The following is a 22,939-nucleotide window of genomic DNA, read 5'->3' as shown; positions in this document are numbered from 1 at the left end:
AATATGATACATACAGCGTAAACTAAATATTGACAAATATCTTGTCTAGTAATCTTAATTAAAGAGAATTGAGAAAATACACTCGAACCAGGACTCGAACCCGAACTTCTTGGATTCATGTCAAGCGCCCTACCAATTAGGCTCTGTGTCTAGAACTCGAATGGCCTAATTGGTAGCGCTTCACATGAATCCAAGAAGTCCGGGTTCGAGTGAATTTTTTCCATATTCTTTAATTAAAACTAAATTAATTCTGTTGAATGTTAAAAACATAATTTAACATAATTGACGCGTACAAAATAGAAAAATTAATTTCAAAATGTATAAATGTTTAAACTAGATTAAATTATGTATTTGCATACTAAATTAATTGTTATAATACCTACAATTTGTAAATGTGAAATATGATATAAGAAAAAAACTAAACACCGAACCTAAACACCTAATTTTCTAGGTCATTGTATAAATTTCTATAATATAATATATAAATACCTTTAATATCATATAAATCAATTTAATTATATCTACATAAAAGAGGTGTAATTTAAATAATATATTGTTCCCGTTCATCATTCTGTCTGTAGGTCTGTTTACTATTTAAAATGAATGCAATACGATAAAATTTACGACAAATTACGTCCTGATTTAATAAATATTAATTAAATTAAGTTAGTATGTTAATTACTTTTTGGTAATGAAAGTTAAAATAAACATTACTCGAAAATTTGAAAATGGGTAGTTTTTCACTTATTGATGAAAACCTCTCCGAGGCTTGGTATTTTATGTAGAATGTTCACTAATATTTTTAGAACATCGGCCATACTATTCGACCAATCGCTAAATAAACTCAATTTTTGTATTTTTTCGGTCAAGATTACTGTTGTTGCTTTTTATCTTTAGAAATGAAAAAAATTAGAGTTATTTTCGATTTTTCCAAGAATTTTGTGTTTATCATTTCGATAAGACTGCGAATAAAATTAATTTCGATAAAAAAATGCAAAAATTGGGTTTATACCTATGATGATTTAATGATGCACTTTTGAGATCTCGTTAAAAACTCGGATAATTTTCGAATTAACTTCAGGAATTATCGTGGAAAATACGCAACCAATCAATTTTGTACTTTTTGGGCAACAATTACTCCATTTATTGATTTTTATCAATTTGGGAATGTTACGTTTTTTCCTAATTTTACCAAATAATTGGAATCAAATAGAATTTTGTGGTTCCCATTTCTATTAAACAACGAATAGAAAGTAATTTCGACCCAAAAATAACAAAAATGGATATCATTTGACTATTGAATTGGATGATTTGTTTCTCAAATATCGCCAAAAATCTCAAGATACGATTTTTCGGATCGTCTTTCGGTGATATTTTAGAAAACATTTGTCTAATAGTCAAATTATTTGTATGTTGTCAATTTTGAATAAAAATTACACAAGGAAATTAAAAAAGGAGATAATATCTTTTTTGCAGTTTCTTTAATTTTACGAATTGGATCACAAAATGTTTATAAAATAATCGTAAAAATCATAAAAATGTTATATTTAATTTGCCTGCCACATACAGTTCGATACAGATAAATTTACTAACTGTTTTGTTTACATTAACAATAAATAAATTCTCACTAATACTTAAAGTTCAATAATTTTACTTAAATAAAAACAAATAAACTTAAGTCATAAAAAATTACAGTTAGTTTCTACTAAAACTTGTGTCTTTGTTTTTTAATTCAAACTTCAAATTATTTACAATAAAAAGTACTTCTGTTTTTTTTTTTTTTTTTTTTTTTTTACATTTTACTACCAAAAAATAAACACAATAAATTACTTTGGTATAAATAATTTATTAAAAGTTAATGATAATGCCGTTATTTCATTAATTTATTAATTTTATTTCCTGAATTTAATTAATATATAAATAAAATGGACAATTACTACTTTAAAATATATACATGATATCTTCTGAATATAAGTAAATGCTTTTATCTAATAACTACTTAAAAATAATGACTTTAACATATGTTATACTTGTGTAATGTATCGACAAATCTTTTTTATGCAAACTTCAATAATTTTAAGATTTTAAATAGTTACAAGATTTATTAATCTCTATATATTATAAATGCGAAAGTAAGCATGTTTGTTTGTTTGTTTCTATGTTTGTTACGCTTTCACGGTAAAACTAGCGAATGGTTTTTAATGAAACTGTACAACAATATAGCTGAATAATACATGAACTATAATTTATAAAGATATATTAATAAAAAAAAAAAAAATTTTTTTTTAATTATTTTAATCTGACATTACCATTTCTGTAAAAAGTAGTCATTTGACATTACCATAAATTACAGATTTCTGTAAAAAGAGTCAATATAAAATATTTTACGGCCTCTCCGAAATATCTTCTCTGATATACTCAATGAATAATTATTATTATACATTTAAAAAATAGAAAACCATACATATATTTTACCTGTTTAAAAAAAATCCTTACCATTATATCGAGTGTTATAGAAAGGGGATAAGCGAGAGCAATCTTTACCAATCTTTTTAATATTCTGTCAAGACGCTAGTTGCAAAATTACGATGTCCAGGAATCGATTCTTGATTGATGTGTAACTTTTCACTTTGCTTATTCTACAAAAATTGTTGTTGTTTTATGAAAAAGTTAGATTTAATAATGTAACAATGCTAAGCCCCTACTATGGCTTTTAGTAATAATTCGAAGATAATAAAATGAATTATTTCATTGGTTTTTCTTTTATTAAAAACAATATCGGTTGGTTGATTACAGCCAGCAATCGCAATAGGAGTAGTAGACTTAGTAGTTAACTACTTTTCTTAAAAGTTCTAAATCGTGCTGATAATAAAAATAAAATATTTCATAATATAAATTACTTCTATAAATAATATTTATTATTGTTATTATTATTATTATATATACATAATATCCTAGATTATCCGATGCATGCAATTCAAGCGCCAACACTAAAAAAATGATGTTTCCAAAATTTTCAAAATTATACTTCTTTAGTTTCAAAATGTTTCTCCGTTATTTGTTTTGTATAATTTTACCTACATTGTCTATGCCTCTATGCCTTTTACTTGATCAGGTTGATATTCTCGATTTTATAAATCGATTTTCAAGGTTTTTGTTTGGAAATTTTCAGAACAGAATCGTAATTTTTATGATTCAGTTTAATAGTTAAATTTCGTGAGGCTTAATGATGTTACCGCAGGATATCATGGCAAAATTTAATACAGGAACATATTGGGAATCATCATTTTACCATGCGACAACAGTATAGCTTAGAATTAGAAGGGGGTTTTAACAGGCAATGAATAAGCAGATGGATGTTATGAAACCGTAGTAACAAAAATAATGTTCAAATGTATGAATTAATTGTCTAATAAAAAATAGCTCACGTTTTAATGGTCTACTAAAAATTCCATAGACTACTGCAATTTTTTAAGCTTAATATGACTTTCAACAGGTTATGTTTTCCCGTTTGTAATATTGATAAAAATAAAATAAATATAATATTTTTTAATAAATAATTATTATAATAAAAACTAGTTAAAATCTATATAAATTATTGTTAATTACAAATTTTATGACTGGTTATAATTTTATTTTTCAACCAATCATAATATATTTATTGTGAAAATCAAGAAATACTGCTGTAATGGCAAGCTGGAGAAGCTTATCGTTAATTTGTTATTCAATATGTAAATTAAAAATACATAAACACCCACATGTCTTGTATATTTATTCAATATATTTTAATATTTTTATATCGAAGGTCGTGATGATAACAGTTTTAATGAAGGTCATGGTGAAGATGACAGCATGCTCAAATTAATACACGTGGTCATGATATAATCAAAACGATCCCTAGGTCTAAAAACAAAATTAGTAAATTTTCTTTGATCTATTAATGAATTTTATTGTCTATAAAATGTGGGACAGAAAGGGTACTTTGTAAAATGATTTATATATACTTGAAATTTCGTGCTTTCCACCACTTTTTTTAGAAAGCACTGCGTTCTCGAATGAGCATGATGGGATCTTTAAGGTAACGATCTGAAAAAACGCAGCAGGGAATTTGTCGGACACTTTGACTAGTTGATAGTTGAAGTTCATCGGTGCAGTATTTTTGTCGGAAAAAATATTTTATTGTTCAATAATTATTAATGTTATCGAGTGGTCATAGTGTTCGACAAATTTCTTGCTGCTTTTTTTCAGACCGATAGCTTAAATATGACTTCATCATCCTCATCGAGAACGCAGCGTTTTCGAAAATAGTCGCAGAGAGAAGTTTAGTAGACTTGTTAAAAGTCAGCAACTCACGAAATTTCAAGCATGTATTAATCATTTTACAAATCTCCCTTTCTGTCCCACGGTCTAAAATATGTGTTGTTGCTGATTAAAGTTTTTGTTTTCTCTTAATCGCTTTTTATTAGAAATTGTATTACCTTTGCGACTTTGTTCGCATACAATCCTTGATTTACAGTCTGTATCCTTTAAGATAAATAGAATATTCGAAATTCTTTGAGTTACATATTTCTTTGCAACAATTTGTACTCACCTAGAATTTTTAAACTTCAACATTCCCAATTAAATTTTCGCAGAAAAACAAAAAAATAAAAATTAATCGATTTTTATAAATTCAAAATGTCGCTAAGTTATGGACTAAAGGTCAGGATAAAGTAGTTTGTTTGTTTCTTTTGCGTTGTTGTGAGAAAACTAGAAATACAAGTTTTTGGTAACAATCAAGTAAAATTTGTGTTGAATATGGAAATCTAATAATCATTTGTTGAATATCTGTTATTGAACAAATCACACTGTGATCCCTACCCGGATGGAACGTAAATTTTTAACTATCAAGTCAAGAAGATATTTCTTAGTTTCTGAAACACTAGCATTACGACACTAAAAGAATAATATATCGTTCACAAAATATAAAAGTATAAAATGTTCGAAATTAAATAAACTATCGCAAAAAGTAAAAACTATTTTCGTTGTGTGTATTTCAGCATAGGTTTCTACCTAATCCCATCCCCTTCTTGATCGGGAACCTGGTTGTCGAATGCTCTCTAAGATGTCCATACATTTAATTATAACACATCGATAATGTCTATAATTAACAAGAATTTTTTTTTGAATCAAACAGTAATTTAATATGTATTCTTGCAAAACGAAATCACTTTTTTGAGTATCTATTTTTATACCATTTATATATGAAATATACATAGTATATTAAGTTGAGTCCCAAGTTTGTAACGCTTAAAAATATTGATGCTACGAAAAAAACTTTGGTATAGGTAAATCGATAGGAAATCGATCCGAAATATCGTTTTTTTCGAAAATTACTCGGCCAAATAATTTTTACGATTTTTTCGAATTTCCCTTGAAAAAATTGCAACAAATCGATACAAATTTATCGTCTCCAATTTCGATAAAACTCTTTATATAAGGTAATTTTGACCCAAAAAATACAAAATTCGGTTTCATTTAACGATTGGGCGAATAATTCTCGAGATAATACCGGAAATCGATCCGAAATATCTTTTTTTTCGAAAATTTCTCGGCCAATCGCCAAATAAACTCGATTTTTGAATTTCTTGGGTCAAAATTACCTTATAAACTGAGTTTCATCAAATTCCGAAACAAATAATTTTTTACGATTTTTTCGAATTTTTCTAAGGGGTACCCCTTGAAAAAATTGCAAAAAATCGATACATATTTATCGTCTCCAAATTCGATAAAACTCTGTATATAAGGTAATTTTGACCCAAAAAGTACAAAAATCGGTTTCATTTAACGATTGGGAGAATAATTCTCGAGAAAATACCGAAAATCGATCCGAAATATCGTTTTTTTCGAAAATTTCTCGGCAAATCGCCAAACAAACTCGATTTTTGAATTTCTTGGGTCAAAATTACCTTATAAACTGAGTTTCATCAAATTCCGAAACAAATAATTTTTTACGATTTTTTCGAATTTTTCTAAGGGCGAATTTTTTTTCCTTGAAAAAATTGCAAAAAATCGATACAAATTTATCGTCTCCAAATTCGATAAAACTCTGTATATAAGGTAATATTGACCCAAAAAGTACAAAAATCGGTTTCTAAGGAGTCATTAGGTCATTTGGGTCTTTGCTGCGTAGGACCTATCTTGTAAACCGTTAGAGATAGAACAAAAATTTAAATGTAATAAAGGTTCCTTATAAAATATTAAACAACCTTTTTTCGTAAACATCACTGTTTACCCGTGAGAGCACAAAATTGTATAGTATGTTATGGTTATATCAGTTATAGTATCAGAGTAATCAACACTGCCCATACATGGTATTTCGGCAATTAACTCAGTCAATTGTTTGTTTTCTCTTGTTTTTATATCAAATGCTCACACCTTTTAATTAAAAATTCTACTTCAAGGTTATACTTGCCATAAGTATGAGATTTCATTACATAATATTTTTATTTATAACTCTGATTTATAGACAAACTAATTGAAAAGATGATGAGACCTGTTTTATAAATAAATAAATAAATATTTGTTGTTTGTTTATTATACGAGAATAAAAAGTTATTTTTTGTTAAAACTATTACTTATGTTTAAATATTGATTTGCTGAATATCAGATATTCAACAAATGATAAGATTATTCATATTCAAAAACAAAAATTTTACTTGAGTGTTACCAAAAACTCGTAATTCTAGTTTCCTCACAACAGCTCAAAAAAAAAAAAAAAAACATTTTTATAAGTAGTAGACCCTGAGCCTATAATTTAGAGACATTTCCATAATCGTTTTTGCCTGCCTATTTGACGATTGATAAAGGGCTAACTATCCCTTTAATAATGATAATGAAGAAAGTTAAACTTTTAACTAGGGCTTAAGTGTCGAATTTATGAAAATCGATTTTTTAAATGTGTTTCAAGAGCCTAAATGGGCGAGCGGTTTAAGGCGTTAGTTATGGATCGTTTGACTACTTAGACGTAGATTGCGAGTTCAATTATAATTAATTGGGGCGGTAGAATTGATCACATTGTCATCGCTTGGATTAGAACGAAGAAACCGATTCCACCCACATCACAAATGTAATTGTAAAATATGAATGTAATTTAATAAATAAAGATTAACAAATAATGATATGTGTGGCCTCTGTTATAGGCGTATGTCAGAAAAACGGAGGCTAAAACCCTTTTATTATTATAAATGTGTTTCGACAAATTTGGTTTTAGAAAAAATGGCTGAAAGCTGACAACTGTGAAAATTATTTGTTAAACTCAGTTCATTTGCAAAACACAGAATCATTTTCAATCCTTTCGACATTTTCTGCTATTTTTCTCGTTTTTTGTTGTGAATAGATTTTTTTAAACAATTATGGCAAACAAAAATGTATGATCGAAATATACGAAAATTCGGTTTCTACAAAGACACTCAAGTCACGGTTAAAATTTAAATTTTTATTGGTTAAATAATTTGCCTTTTAAAAATAATGAAAATTTAGCTTGATTTTGCGAATTCACAGTTAATTTGCAAAACATTAGATACAAACAACATTATAGACAAATCTGATTTATTTATAAAATATAAATAATATCGATTTCTAATTTGTAAATATAAATAATATGACGCATTCATCATATTTATATTCTCAATTATAGATGGCCTAGTTTGATTAATAAAATAATATGTTTTAATATATCTGTTTCATTCATGATCTAGCTTATGCCACCAAAATAAGATGGTTTCATTAATCTTTTAATACGAGGTACTTTAAAATAATATATGAAGAAAGTGTTAAATTCATTTATAACACTTTCATATCTTTATTTTGTAAAAATTTATATCTCACACCTACCGAGTTTACGGATTGGACCACAATATATCTTGATAAAATATCTAGATATATTATCGGCCAAATATTTCTTTAATAATCAATGGTTTTTTTTAATTTTTCACAAAAAAAAAGATATCGTTGTGGAATCAAATTTCATTTGGTTTCAATAGTGATTCTTATAGTACAAGATCCGAATTAGGGTCGACCTTCACCCATCTGTTTACCGAATGAAAGTTATTTTTTATGAAATGTAAAATATTAACAAATATTCCTGTAACGGGTTGCCTTAAAAAATATGGTCCAGACCATTTTTAATATAAATATCAAAACTTGGAAAGCTTGTAAACATTATTTTTGACCAATATTTTGTGGCCAATCATATGCCACCGTAATTGTAACAAAATTATCTTTATTTAGATATGCGAGTCAATGAATTAACAGATGCACGTAATTACTATTTTCAACTTGTATAAATGCGATAATAGTGAACGAAAAAAGGCAAACAACATAGCTGCTGCATATTCTTTATGGCTTTTACTTTCGAGTAGATCAAAATTCGTAAGATATGCAAGTCAGTGAAAAATTTCTAAAAATTTTACTCTTGATATTTTCACTAAAAGTAGTCTGGACCACATTTTTATAGGCAACCCATTGCAGGGATATTTGTTAACATTTTATATTTCATAAAAAATAACTTTCATCCGGTAAACAGATGGGTGAAGGTCGATCCTAATTGGGATCTTAGACTATTAGAGACGTTCCTCGCTAAGTGGTGAAATGATTTGAAATCGTACCAAATTTCAGGGTGGATTTTGTTGGAAATTGGGAAAATTAGACGAAAATTAAACGGAAAATTTTTCGATATATAGCATAGCTTTTAAAATATGATGTAATGCCAAAAAATTTAGAGAAAATAATCAATAGAAGAAATGACACACAAACGCCATACGTTTCATCTTCACAGAAAAATATTTGTCATGTTTTTAACTAAAGAATATTAGTTTTCCAAATTAATTCTAAGAAAGGCACCCTAAAAATTATTATAATGAAATAGCTCAACGCACTTGACGAAGTTTTCACTTCAAAAAATGAATTTGAAGTAGGTGGTATACTGAGTGCAATTTTAATAAATAATGATTTCCATTTAATAAAGTGTTCTCATGATTCACATATTAGCCGATTCAACACCGGTGAGTTACCTTCCAACAAATCCATCAAAATAATTTTTGCAATATTTGTAAGTCATTTATTTTTCCGCTATTATCTCTATCTCTATATATTATAAATGCGAAAGTAATCGGGTATCAGGCAAGTTAGAATATAAATCTTTAAATCATTATAAATTAAACATTTTATTACAACATAATATTTAAAGATGCAACTTTCAATATTTTCTATGTTGCTACATAAAAAAAATTAATAAATGTTTTAATTGATGAAAACAAATTGAAATATAACTGCATACATAATAGATCATAATATTTAACAAGAAAAAGCTATAAACCTCGATTTATAAACATGTGTACAAGAGACCTCGATTTCATTACATAATATGAGTAGATACTTTTTAAGAGTGCATTTAATAATATATCTATATTATTAATAATTTGATATATTTATCCCCAGTGGCGTACTTTTAATTTGAGACTAATTAAAAGTAAGCTAAGGAAATTATGTATAAAGTTAATTATTTTCAATCAAATAGGTCCTAATTGTTAGGTCACTAATAACAGCCACATTTTTCTATCAAATCTTTAACAGTTTACATCATTTTTAACCTTTTTATAATTAGTAAAATTTCGAAGAATTATATCGAATGGGAAAAATTCAATTAAAATTAGGAAACATATAACAATTTCATTAAATTGTGATGGGAGCATAAGAAAAATGTAACTTTTTAGAAATAGATATATTTAAAGCACAGGTTTGTTTTTCCGCCAATATAAAGAACTCCACTCCGTTTCGTAAGCTCTCGATTGTTATAAAAACTCATTGTATCCCTTCTATATATTAAAAAATAGCACATCATTTGAAACATCGGTCAAGGTATCAAGCTATGGAAATTCAATGTAGGATATAAATTAGGTTCTTGATATATAAATTGCAAATACGACACTGTTGATCGTCTAAAATTGCTCCTTTTATTATTTCAAACCGTTTCATTGACTACCAGTCAACTTAAGTGATTATTTACTCTTAATAAAAACGATTATTACATATTATAAAGTCTAAAAATCGTTGCGTAACTTTTTATAAATTATAAATTTGTATTTTTTAATAAGTTGTATAAAATAAAATCGCTTTAAGTAAAATAATTTATAAAATATTATCAATATGTAACACTTTTAAAAAAAAAAAAACTAAAAGTTTCACTTTTAAACTAATTTAAATAATTAATTTTGATTTTATTATAACATTAATAATTTAATATTTGTATCATCCGCAGTGGCTATTAGTTCTAGGGCTAGGTTTAAAATTTGACAGTCATTTGAGAACGACTGAAAGAGGTTGCTAGATACTACGAAGTGTGAAAATTTTTAATTGCAAGACAATTTTAAAATTGATAATTAATGAAAGCTATATTCAAAAAAGTAAATAATTAATTGAATGATATTTGAAAAAGTATTTTTATCTGAAACTCGTAAGAACGAAAAAGCCTCTGATATCTTAAAAATTGTAGTTTCAGACGCTCAAACTAAGTGTTTCAGACGCTTAACGCACTGTTTTGTTGCTGAGGTAAAAATTTTGGCATTTTTATTCAATTATCTTCTTATTAAATATCGCAATGAATTCATTCATTTTAATCTTGAAAAGTGAAAATTTTGGGGATCTGAAACTTTCGTAATAACTCTTGTTTGACTCGATCTTTTAATGGTCTCTCAGATTTTTAACTGTTCTATTATTTTCAAATGTTACACGTATGGCTCTAGATTTATGACACTAATATTCATTTTTTTTATGCAGCAGGGGGGTTTAAAATATTTATAATTAAATTAAATGCAATTATTAAAAATAATAGTAATAAAAGTTAATAATAATTTATTTAAAAATCTCAGTATGCGGATATTATTATAAAAAAAAATTTAATTCTAGTTCAGGAAATTTATTTTTTTTATTATTTAATTACTTTTTTTTTAAACTTTACCTTCATGTTTAGTGACATTTTTTTGTTGGAAGTAGAGCAACTTTTTAAGACCACCCACGTAAGAAAATTATGTGGAATTGTAATTATTACGAAATATTTTATAGTAAAGGTTATGGAATCCTGTTTGAGAATAAAAAAATTATTACTAGGAAATAAAATAATTGGGCAAAGTAACTGCTTTCAATAATATTCATTTCAAATTTTTGGGCTTGATGCTTTCTTTTCCACTAAAAAATGAAATGGAAAGTGATTGTAAAAATATGTTTTAAAGCTAAAGATGTTTGTATTTGAACTTTTCACCTATCAATTACATTTTTAAAATATTTTGGCTCAAAGATTCATGATAAACTTTCGCCTAATTTTACCTGATCAATATTTTATACCCACTTTTTAACTACTTATCAAATATTAAAATGTCAATTTCCTAATTCTTCTCATTTTTTAAGCTAAAATCTTACCTTACTAATCCTTGAAAATAAATGCAGTAAAAAAAGGAACTCTTTAGTTGGTCTAGTATTATTTTCCTGTGTGCAATCTCCTTCTGGAGTTTATCACATTCCACCCCACACACCCTGTATATTATATTAATGCAGTGTTTAAAAATTGGATGTTAATTAAGATCTCAAAATTCTCTTTAAAAATAAGTATAATTACAAACTAAAGTTTATTTTCTTGGTCATTTCCCATGTCCATTATACTTCTCTGAAATTGAACAGACATATAGACACATCCGCGAATTTAATATATTACACAAATTCTTATAGATATCAATGTCTTGTTTTTAAAAAAAAATAATTTTTAATCTCTATGTACACGTAATCATAATAACATGTCACGGTAGATGCGTTCACTCGTGCTGAACTTACTATAGTAATTGTTGGTATGTATATTATATCGTACCGAACGTTCCAACAAAAATGAAAGTTGAATAGTTAATTATTATCTTACCTGTATCTAGTATTTTATTTCCACTATTCGTTGTGTGCGTAGTCATGGTGGGGATAATAAAATCGATGCCAGCGCTTTAAGTGAAAAATTTTGGAGATAAAGTGGGCTGTTATGACTAATTTACAATTATTTACATGTTAATGATATAGAAACTGTCAAATTAAAATGATTGAAAAACACTAATTAATTAAACTTAATGCATTAAAAATTGTGAAAATAAGAAATCAAATTGTACAAATATTATTTTTCAAATGTTAATTATCGTAATTATTTATTTAAATTTGTGAAACAAGAATATTAAATTTTAAATGTAAGTTTTCAATGCAATCCACACAATTATATATGCATCCATTAATTCTATAATTAAAGTAGTGTATCGTTGTCATGGAAACGAAATTCACGCTCGGAGCGAATCACTGATTTTATAAAGCCAACAATAAGTATAATCAAATCTTCACCTTGAATATTATAGAAACTCTTCGTATGTGTATATATAAAATGCTTAGTAAAACATATGTAATATAATACATCGTATATAACATGTAATATTATAGGAAAGATGAAATAATATTTTTCAATGCTTCTTTTCATAGTCAGCCGATGTCCTTCCGTTATTTTTTTTTTTAGTTTTTAATTATTCTGTAATTATACGACACAACCGTTGTGACTTAATTATAAAAATATATATAATTATAAATTCCACAGATTTATTTTCTTTGGTATGTGAAATAAACTTGGGAGGAAATTTTATTTTCAATGGTCAAATTACTAGTTTTTTAATATTAAAAATTATTAAAGATCATAGTCTTAATTTCTTGATACTATAGGGATAAACTTGATGAAATTTTAAATAATACAATGTAGTTGGGAGCGCTGGGTATTAGGAAAATCAGTAATGTCGTCAAGCAGTCTATGTGGCGGTTTAAGCAGGCTCTAATCATACAAAAACATCAATCTATATAATGAGTAGGCCTTTTAAAAAGTGGGCTATTTTTTTTTAAGACAATTTATTCATAGGTACAATTGTACATCATTATAAATTGATATTGTTTCTTAATATTCTTCAATTAATTTAACGTATAACCCACTGTTTGTCGCATGGAAAAATGATTTTCTTATGATTTAAGGACGTTGCCTAATAATCACGTTCTTTTAAAATCATCTTTAAATCGTGTATAATGTATATGCATTCTTGTTAATGGCCTTTATGAGCAGGTAAATTTTTGAATACCCCTTATAGTGTTAAATTTATAGATTGGAGCTGTTAAAGTTTGCATTTTTATTATATGTATAAATCCTATATTGAAGTGCTTTTAAAGGTATACCTTATTATGTAACAAGGCTAAGTTTCTTAATATTAATTTGGAAAATTAATACTTACTAGTTAAAAGCAGGAAAAATATTTTCCTATAAAAAAAATTACAACCAGCGGCACTCGTTTTTCCATAAAATACATTTAAAGTTATGAAATTAATGGCATTTGTGCGTTATTTCTTTTATAAGTGATTTATAAGTGATTTTATCCTCTTGGCATCAATATTTCAAAAACTGTGGTACATATCGAAAAAGTTCTCTCTTGGTTTTCGTCAATTTCCCCAAGTTCTACCAGAATCCAATCTCGAAATTTGAAACGTAAGACTCAAATATTTTCATACACTCATTTTTTTTGGGTGTTTATTCCTAACGTGTTTGAGTTAGGAATAAACAATAATATGTCCAATATATCGGGTTTGCGCTTTATGCATATTCGCATGGTTTCAAAAACAACATTTGAGTTGTAAGAAAATCAAAACTTTCAACAAAATTAAGAAAATTTTTACAAATTTTTAAAAATCATGAATCAACTTACATACTAAATTATATTCATGTAAAAAAGTTTTTGAAACTTTCGAAAAAAATATAATTGAATTTTACAAAATAAATCGTGATAAAATCAAAACGGAGAAATTTAACAATATTTTTGGAAATTTTCAATTCAAGCAAAACCAAAAAATAAAGTTAATTATACTGATTTTGACATTATTGTTACAAATATTATATCATGGTTCAATATTTTAAAACAGAAAACATTTGTTTTATAAATTTTTATAATATTATATTTTTATATATAGTAAGTATTATAAAATTGCAATTCGTGACAATTAATTAGCCAGAGGGGAGAAAGGCGGACAACAAAATTACTATCATCGACTTTGGTCAGTCTATATAGATACACACTCAAGTCAATACTCAATACACATGTATGCTTATAATGACTACTTGAAGTAAAACAACTCTAAAAACTCTATGTAGTCTATTAAAATAAATATATAAAAACAGAACAACTTGTATTACTACTAAATAGATGTATGAACAAATATATATTTTTTTTCAAAAAAAAATGCTAATTCCGTTTACTGACCTTTAAAGTTGTTTAAGAGTTTTAAAATGGTTATACAAATCTTTCTATTGGCCGTGATTGTGTATTATGAGACGTTTTTGGGCTCCTCTTTTTTTTTTGATGTAACGGTCTTCGATATCCCTCAAGCCGTGATAAACTAAAAGGATAGATAAGCTAAAAATTCATCAATTTAACATATTTTAAAATTATATAACAGAGAGCCGTAAAGTATAAATATCTTAACTGAAAATTTTTAAAAATTTGATACCAGAATTTGTTTATTTCATTCAATAAAATAAAATTGGATTAAAAAGATAAACTGGTGAAATTTTTTTTTCTGTTTTTAAGGGAAATGCGGTTTTTGTTAAATATATGGGAAATAAGAACAGACAATAAAATAATAAACTAATTTTACATATAAAAAGAAATTTCTTGACATTGAAAATTCATATTAAATATGCAGACTTTGCGGTAAGAACTACAAAAAAAATAAACCAACTACCTAAATTAATATACTCAAATTAAAGTAAAAAATTATGTTTAATAATAATTTTAAAATGAATTCATATTTTAATTTAAAAACGCAAATCAGAAAGTAAATAAACATAAAAGAGAAATAAATATACATGTACTTCAAGAGAGCTAAAATTAAGCTATTACACAAAAATATGATGATAATATTAATTATTAAATAAAATATAAATAAAAAAAATTGCATTAAAAAAAATTTCACTTAAAAAAAATTAACAAAAATTAAATAGCAATTAATCATGAAATAAAATCTCTTCATTTGTTCGGTTGAATTTGAAAACAATCAATTCCGTTTTGTTAGTAGAAATGTGTCGAAATCATTTTTACTTCTTTTTTTTTGTGTTAAAAATAAATATTTGTTACAAATATTTTTGCTTTAAAATAATAAATGTAATCATATTGTTTCAAAGAATGGAAAAGAATTTACTCTTTTTAAAGTAAAATAAAATTTAGATTGTATGAGAAATTTGAATTGAATTATAAATATTAGAATAATTATTTATTTCAATAAAAACGTTTAAAAAACAATTAGATTAATATCTAATCTTTATAAAATAGTCGATTGTACTATAATCTGGGAACCTGTGATCAATTTCTAAATTATGTAAACGAGGTTTTGATTTGTGACTTCAATGAATTGATAGACGCGCATAATTAGCCTTTATTTTATATCTACATTGAAAAAAAATCAATTTTTATTGCCCTTCAAAAGTGGAGCACTTATAAAATATGATCTTATTTTGAATTTATGCTTGGACCAACAAAGAATCAACCTTTCTTCATAAATTAATATCGATCTGCATTTTTTAAAGATAAAAATCTGGCCATGACATCAAAAATGAAAAAAAAAAATTCATATTTAAATTTCATTAAACGTCCGTCTGAACTGATAAAATTTATAAAAATATAAATGAAAAAAAAAAAAAATTCAATAAAACAAAAATTTCACTTTTTATAATTTTGGCGTGATTTTAAGTATAAACAAAAATAATTAAATTAATTAAAAAAATAATTATTCCAATTATTACGTGTATTAAATAATAATAAAAAAATATTAAATAATTAATAATTTAATATTACCTAATTTATTTTTTTTAAATGTTTTTTTTCATAATAAGATTTAAATCTGAAATATTATTTTCTATTTAAATAGAATTAAAATTAATAATAATATTATTTAAAAATAAAAATAAATAACATAATAATAAAATAAATAAGTAAATAAAATAGTCCACACCTAACCTAACCTTGTTAAGATCCGATTCACAATTAACCACACATTATAAATAGAACTTAAATCAGTCTGAAAAATAGACCTTTAATACTTAATTTAACAGAATGTCATAATTATTTTATACAGTGTGTCAATTAATAATGGAGAAGTATTTTAACTCAAATTTCCTATGAATTGTAAGGTATTTGTTAAATGCTATTTTTTTAAATAAATTTTTTAGCTAATCTTGCGTAATCGATCGTAATCGATGAGAGATAATTGATAATCTTATTTGATATTTTGTAGAAGATTTTCATAATTCATTTTGCAAATCATCAAACCAATTCAATTTTCTTTAATGGAGAAAACAATTCATATAAAATCGAAATAATAAAAAAAGCATACTCAAAGCCCTGTATCTAATTGACACTCTGTATGTATTTATAGCAATATAATATGATATATTTAACACATATCATATTTTAAAATTATTGTTATTATTTTTTATATTTATTTTATTTAAATTATAATTTTTTTTGTTACAGCAAAAATGAAGTTAATACTGCCTCTAGTCGTTTGGATTATATGGATATGTAATACGACAAATGTAAGTAGTACCTTTCAAAAATTAATTTTTTATGTCACTATATATAAACAAATAGGTATGTTATCTCATATATTATGTCTAAATGTGACGTAGATGGCATAAGTAGAAGTGTAACGTTTAATACACGCTTTTTAAAATGTTTTATGTTTTATTGACACAAGTTTTTGAAACAATCAGATCCTCAAAAACGACATCATGGCATAATTCATACAGTAACTTATAAGACAAAGGATGTGAGTTCAATTCTCGCTTAAGTTTTCTTATCATTATACTCGGTATTGATATAAATTTGTTTAGCCAAGTACTTAAATATCAAATTAAAGTAAACGCTTGTCATTTCCGTTGCAAAAGACATTTGCAACCTTGTAGAGTACTTTTACTAGCCGCGGATGTATAGGCATTTTCTTACAATGACAATAATAGACAGGATAAATAGCAGAAGTGACACCTATTTGTTTATACATCTTGAACAAAAATAAATAATACCTTTATGCATAATTAAGTTTAGTTCGATAAAAAAAAATTGATTGGTTTTATTGATAAATTCAATTATCATATTTTATTTATTTGTCAATTTAACCCACACCTAAATATATCGGTTGTAAAAATTTGATACTTATTATTTATTTAAATAATTTCGATGTTTAATCTTTTTTTGATGGATTATTGTCAATTTTTTGGTTAAATCTTGATAACATCAATCAGTGAACTTTCTCTAATTTGTTGTTCTATTGTCGTCTAAACATTAGTTCCGAAATTTCATGAGATATTAAAAAATTATACAAATTTAGATTATTAATTATGGCAAATTTTATCTCAGAAAATATTTGGTGACAGGGAAAGTAGTTTATAAAAACAATAGAGAGTTTAGAATGCCTAAATTAGATATCATTAGCTATTATTTTTTGGATGATTAATTTTTGCCCGCGGTTTAACTGTTTGTATTATCTAAAAGATTCAATAAAATATTTTAATTGAGGGGAGAAAAATAACCACAGAAGGGAACTAGAATAAAATATCAATTTTAATTTTATTAAATTTAAAAACGTTGTAAAAGTTACGTCATTCATCGAAAATTGATGTACAGATACTTTTGATGGAATTTCTTAAAATGCATTTCTTACTTTTTTTTACAAAAAAGTTTAACATTTAATATTGCGTATAAATAAAATTCTAAGCGGTTTTGTAGCGGTTGCTTAGTTACTATCTTCTGTTCATAAATCAAGCTCATCTATTCATGAAAAAAATTTGTCTACCATTTTAACATCAAAAACACAAAAATAATGACCACATCCATCTAAAAAATTTCCCATATTTCAAAATAAACAATACAAGATGAAATAACTGGTTTTATTACAATAACCAAAAACGAAAAAAACAGACTACAATATCTTAAATCCACCTACACGGCACCAAAAAATGGAAAGTAAAATTTGTTTAAAAACAAATAAAATAAGAACATATCGATAACAGAACCCCACTGTTGACATGACGACGAAATTAATAACTAACCAATCCGTGTATTATGTTTTTTCTTATTTTTTTTATCAAAAATAAACCAGACAGACCAGACTCGACCAAAAAATTATAATAAATATTTGAATAAATAATATTATTAATATATGCATATATCTATGTACCGAGGGATTTAAAATTATTGAAGGCAGAATCATTTATAGCTTTAACTTTATAAATTTATACAATTATTTCGGTATTCGGTTCTTTTCTCCGCCAAGATAGCGATTGCATTCGAGTTGACTTCGAGCAGTATCTTAGAAACTATTCATCATAAATATAACATATACAAGGTCAACATAATCTTATTTAACCAATTTATCCAAATTCCGAAATAAAGAAAATGTCAACGAATGTCAATGTTTGGTCGGACGGAAGGAATTCATAATGCACAACTAACGCACGCAGTTTAAATTCGAATGTCACCTAATTTTTTGGACACAGTATTACATATACTCATAAATTAATACAATAATTCAGCTACAATAAGTTAATAAACTTCCATTACATTGACAATGGATTTAAATAATTCATTTTTTTTTATAATCATTACAATATTCGCCTGCTTATGAATATTATTCATATTGTATGGCGGCTTGTATGGACCAAGTGTTCTTTTATCTGGGTCAATTTGAACTTTGTTAACTAAAGTAGGTACTGCTTGTGTGGTGATATATTGTTAAAATATTATATTATTAAGTACATTTATTTTTTATTTAACAAATAAATAAATTACAAATCACGATTTAAAAGTAAAATTAACTTTCGGAAAACATTTTTTTTTTAAAACAGACGGAACCACCCATAATAATATGTATTAGATCGACTTATCTAGAACAATATGGTGGGAGAATATTCACGATATTAACGAGTAATTCATTTTAAATTCGTATTTTATTTAAATTTGGAAGTCGAGACATCTTTTTTTAAACTTTTAGAGATACTTTTTATACCCTTTATATATGAAATATAAATCAAGGTATACTAATTATAGTCCAACTCAAAAACTCTGTCAACTCAAAAACGTAAAGAGATATTTTTAGTTTGCTCAGTATGTAAGACCCGTCTTGTAAACTGTCAGAGATAGAAAAAAGTTTAAATGTAAAATATGTTCCTTAAAAAACTAAACAACTTTTGTTTGAAACATTTTTTCGTAATCATCACAAAACTTTGGTGCCCATTTTCTCCAAAACTATAAAAGATAGACAGTTCAAAATTTGCAGGTAGCTTCAACTAGTGGTTTTGTAGAAAAATTGTCGAAAAAAAATAGTTTCGACAAGCTTCGAAAACCAAAATGGCGGGCGAAAGGCTTTTTAGGTCTGTTTTTTTAAATAAAAAATAATGAAAGCACTGACAAAAAAAAAGATAGGCGCATTCGATATACATTATCGCTTCTAGCGGATAGCGCAGCGGGTTACAGCATGCACTTACATAAATCGCGCTTATTGTTTTAAAAGATAATCAATAAGCACATATGGTCAACTTTTGTATATATTATCAGCTTGTAACTATCGATCACAATCAATATCTAGTACCTGTAAGTTGTAACACTCACAATACTAGTATGATAATAGTAGTATTTTATACTTTTATGTTGGTATATCACCAGTTATCTTAAGGTAGTTTAATCATAGCAATCACAGTCAGTAAATCCCCCAATAAAAATGAACTGATCAGAAAACTACCTAAAAACTTTTAATAGTAATCACCCATATGAGATGTTAAAACGTTGAGCTGTTTTAACAAGATCTACTTACCCAGATAGACTAGCATCATAGGATTCCAATTATTATCTTTAGTTGCATTGAATTGTTTTAAAACAAATAGACGGTGATATGTCTATCTGGGTAATCGTTTATACACAAATGGGTGTGGTACCTTTCTTGTAGTAGTTGTTTTGCTACGTTCAACTTGACTTGACTACTTGAACAATTTAAATAAATAGATTGCATTCATGGCAGCCGCATGTAGCAGTTCTGTTACTTTACTTGGTAGAAAATTATTTTAGTATTCGTTTACCATTCTTGGGGTATCCATTATAGTTTATAGATAACGTATTTAATGTTATGCCTGATACACATATGTTATGTATATTTTATTTTTTAATTGACTTAAAACGAGAATTTATGATATTTCAAAGCTTTTTAAAACAGCAACAAGATTTGATTATTTTTTTAAATATAAATTTTGAATTATAAATTTGAGGCCATATTCCCCCATTTGTTTGACGTCATAAAGTATAAAAAATCAATTTTTTAGATATCTTTGTCAAAGTTTGTTCGATTTTTGAAGGAACTTCTTTTTGAAACCTACTAATTTTCGGTCGTTTTATCCATTTTTTGTCTTAGTTACTCGTTTTTACAAGTCCTTGTGCCAAGTGTGGAAACCATGAAGGTGCAATTTTGAAAAGTATTACAGTTTCGTTAAAATTGACAAAAAATTTGAAAAGTAGGACCCAAAATTAGTAAAATGCCATACTGGGTGGATTAAAATAGGATAAAATTTTGGGTGTGATACAGCAAAATGCTTTTTCCTAATGAAAATTTTGTATTTATTTTTATAAAAAAAATAAAAAAAAGTATCTTATCGTATCGTAATTGAATATTTAATGCTTTTTTATACACCGCTTATTGTAGATAAAGTACTTCTCGTACTTACCGACTTCGTTTACTTATGCAAAAATAGCGTTTGAGTATGAGCTCTTGTTCACGATACAAACGAAAACATAGACGTTATTCACGTTAAAAATATTCCTTATTAGAAGACATTTAAAAAAAAAATTAAGATCAAACTCTATATTTTTTTAATCTATTAATCAGGCATCATAATTTTTTAAAATCACCTTATACTTAGCAGTAGACAAGAGTCAGTTAGCACAAGCATTGTTATCTTTGTTTACCTTACATCATAAGAATTTATATGCATTCACTTTTCAAAGAAAAAAATAATTGTATTTATTTATATGTATTATTGATATTTATGTATTAAAAGAGATCAAGTTGTCATATGTTTTAAGAGTAACAGCAATAATGTGAATATGACCTTTAGAGGCCAGATCAACTGCATCCTTATGCAATCTAGTTTATTTTCTACAACTTTTCTTGTAATATTTTAGATCTAACACCAGTGAACATTTTGGTAGCTCTTTTTTTGCGGGCAAACTCATGCTAAACAACTTTTTTCTCAAGCAAATTTACATGAAAATCTTCAGAAAACCCGCAAGCTTAACTATACCTCAAGCTAAAAGTTGACAAATCTGTAGAGGACGATAATTCAATAAGAAGAGTGCGGTTTTTAATCGTTTAATCAAGAAAACAATAAAATTAGTTTCCTTAATGGAATGAGTTGCTTATATGCACTCTAATATTGTTTCAAAATGCTCAGATTCCATACAATTTTGTATTTTCAATTTTGGTGTGAATATAATAATTTCCGATCAAGGTATTAATAATCGATACACGTATGTACCTTGGTTAAGCAGACTTACTCACCACACGTAATACACGTTCTCAATATTTTATTGTATTGAAGGAATGGTATAGGTACGCAACATATTATACTCTGTACCATAAATTATTTGTAATCAGTAACATGTATTCAACTCTAAAAGTCTAAAGCGGATTTTTTCATAGGAGAATAAAAGGTAATAAATATCAAGTAATAAAATTCACTTTTATTTATTATGCTTCAGGAAATCATTTTAGCTTAAGCTATTATTTAGGTTAAGCTGTGGGTGGATATCAATTTACGATAGTTCGCTATGAATAAGCAATAATATTTAAAGTTTTGCACAATATTAGAATCAATTCAATTCAATTGTCGAAGCACTGGAAAATTATACATTCCAAAATGAACAATGCAGAGAATTCCAAATACTGCCTTACCCGTTATTCATTTCCAACTCAACTCGGATTTCAAACATCTGATAAGTTATCCTTTAAACGTGGTTAACCGATAATTATCCCAATCCCGGCAACCTTAAACTTAAAACTTAAAAACTTTGAATTTAGAAAACCTCTTATTTCTTGATGTTAAAAATAGGGATTGAGTCTTTGATTGTTTGTCATGTCATTAATCACCTCTGCAGGGATGACTTAAAATGTATCTGAAGATCTCTGCAGAGACGCCACACCGTTTTGTTGCTCGAAATACATATAATTTCTCTACATTCTGTCTTTTTAAAAATTGCGGCTAAAAAAAATTCTCGATTGAATTAAACACGTTTACTTGGCTGTTGATATTATTAAAACAAGTAAATATTTCTTCAGTCAACGATATTAATACTTAATTCAAGAAAATAAGTATTTGTTTGATTATAGATTTTCATACATGAAGAAAAGTATACTGGCTACCACGCTAAGAACAAATTTTCTTCTTGAGTATGAGAACGTTTTTACAAAATAATAACCATTTTGGACAGGCCATAGAGTATAAACTAACTTTTTTAAGAGTAAAAACTCCATCATTCATTTACTGCTACAATTACTGGTGATTCAAAACAAATAAATAAAATACAATAAAAAAACGTAAACATTAATCAGTTGTTAATAATAAAAAAAGAAAGTATATCTATATAATACCTTTTAATAGTAATTAAAGATAAAAAAAAAAAAAAAAAAAAAAAAAACACAAAACAACTTTCAAACACAATTATCTGTCTTTATTTAATTTTTATATCTTTGAAAGATATGTACACTAAATTAAATAAAAATATTAATAAATAGAAATAATAATAATAATAAATAC

At 26.1% G+C, this 22,939-nt stretch overlaps 1 protein-coding gene across 1 annotated transcript in view; it reads left to right on the top strand.

Moving 5' to 3' along the window:
* LOC123294510 overlaps positions 1–22,939 on the top strand; it is a 279,274-nt gene that overhangs the window by 34,858 nt on the left and 221,477 nt on the right. Inside the window, 1 exon segment of the mRNA XM_044875560.1 lies at positions 16,617–16,678. Coding sequence (XP_044731495.1) covers positions 16,617–16,678 — 62 coding nt within the window.

The sequence above is a fragment of the Chrysoperla carnea genome, chromosome 3 (assembly GCF_905475395.1).
Source record: "Chrysoperla carnea chromosome 3, inChrCarn1.1, whole genome shotgun sequence".
NCBI classification, from domain to species: Eukaryota; Metazoa; Arthropoda; class Insecta; order Neuroptera; family Chrysopidae; genus Chrysoperla; species Chrysoperla carnea.
This window is presented reverse-complemented; position numbering and strand designations above follow the sequence as displayed.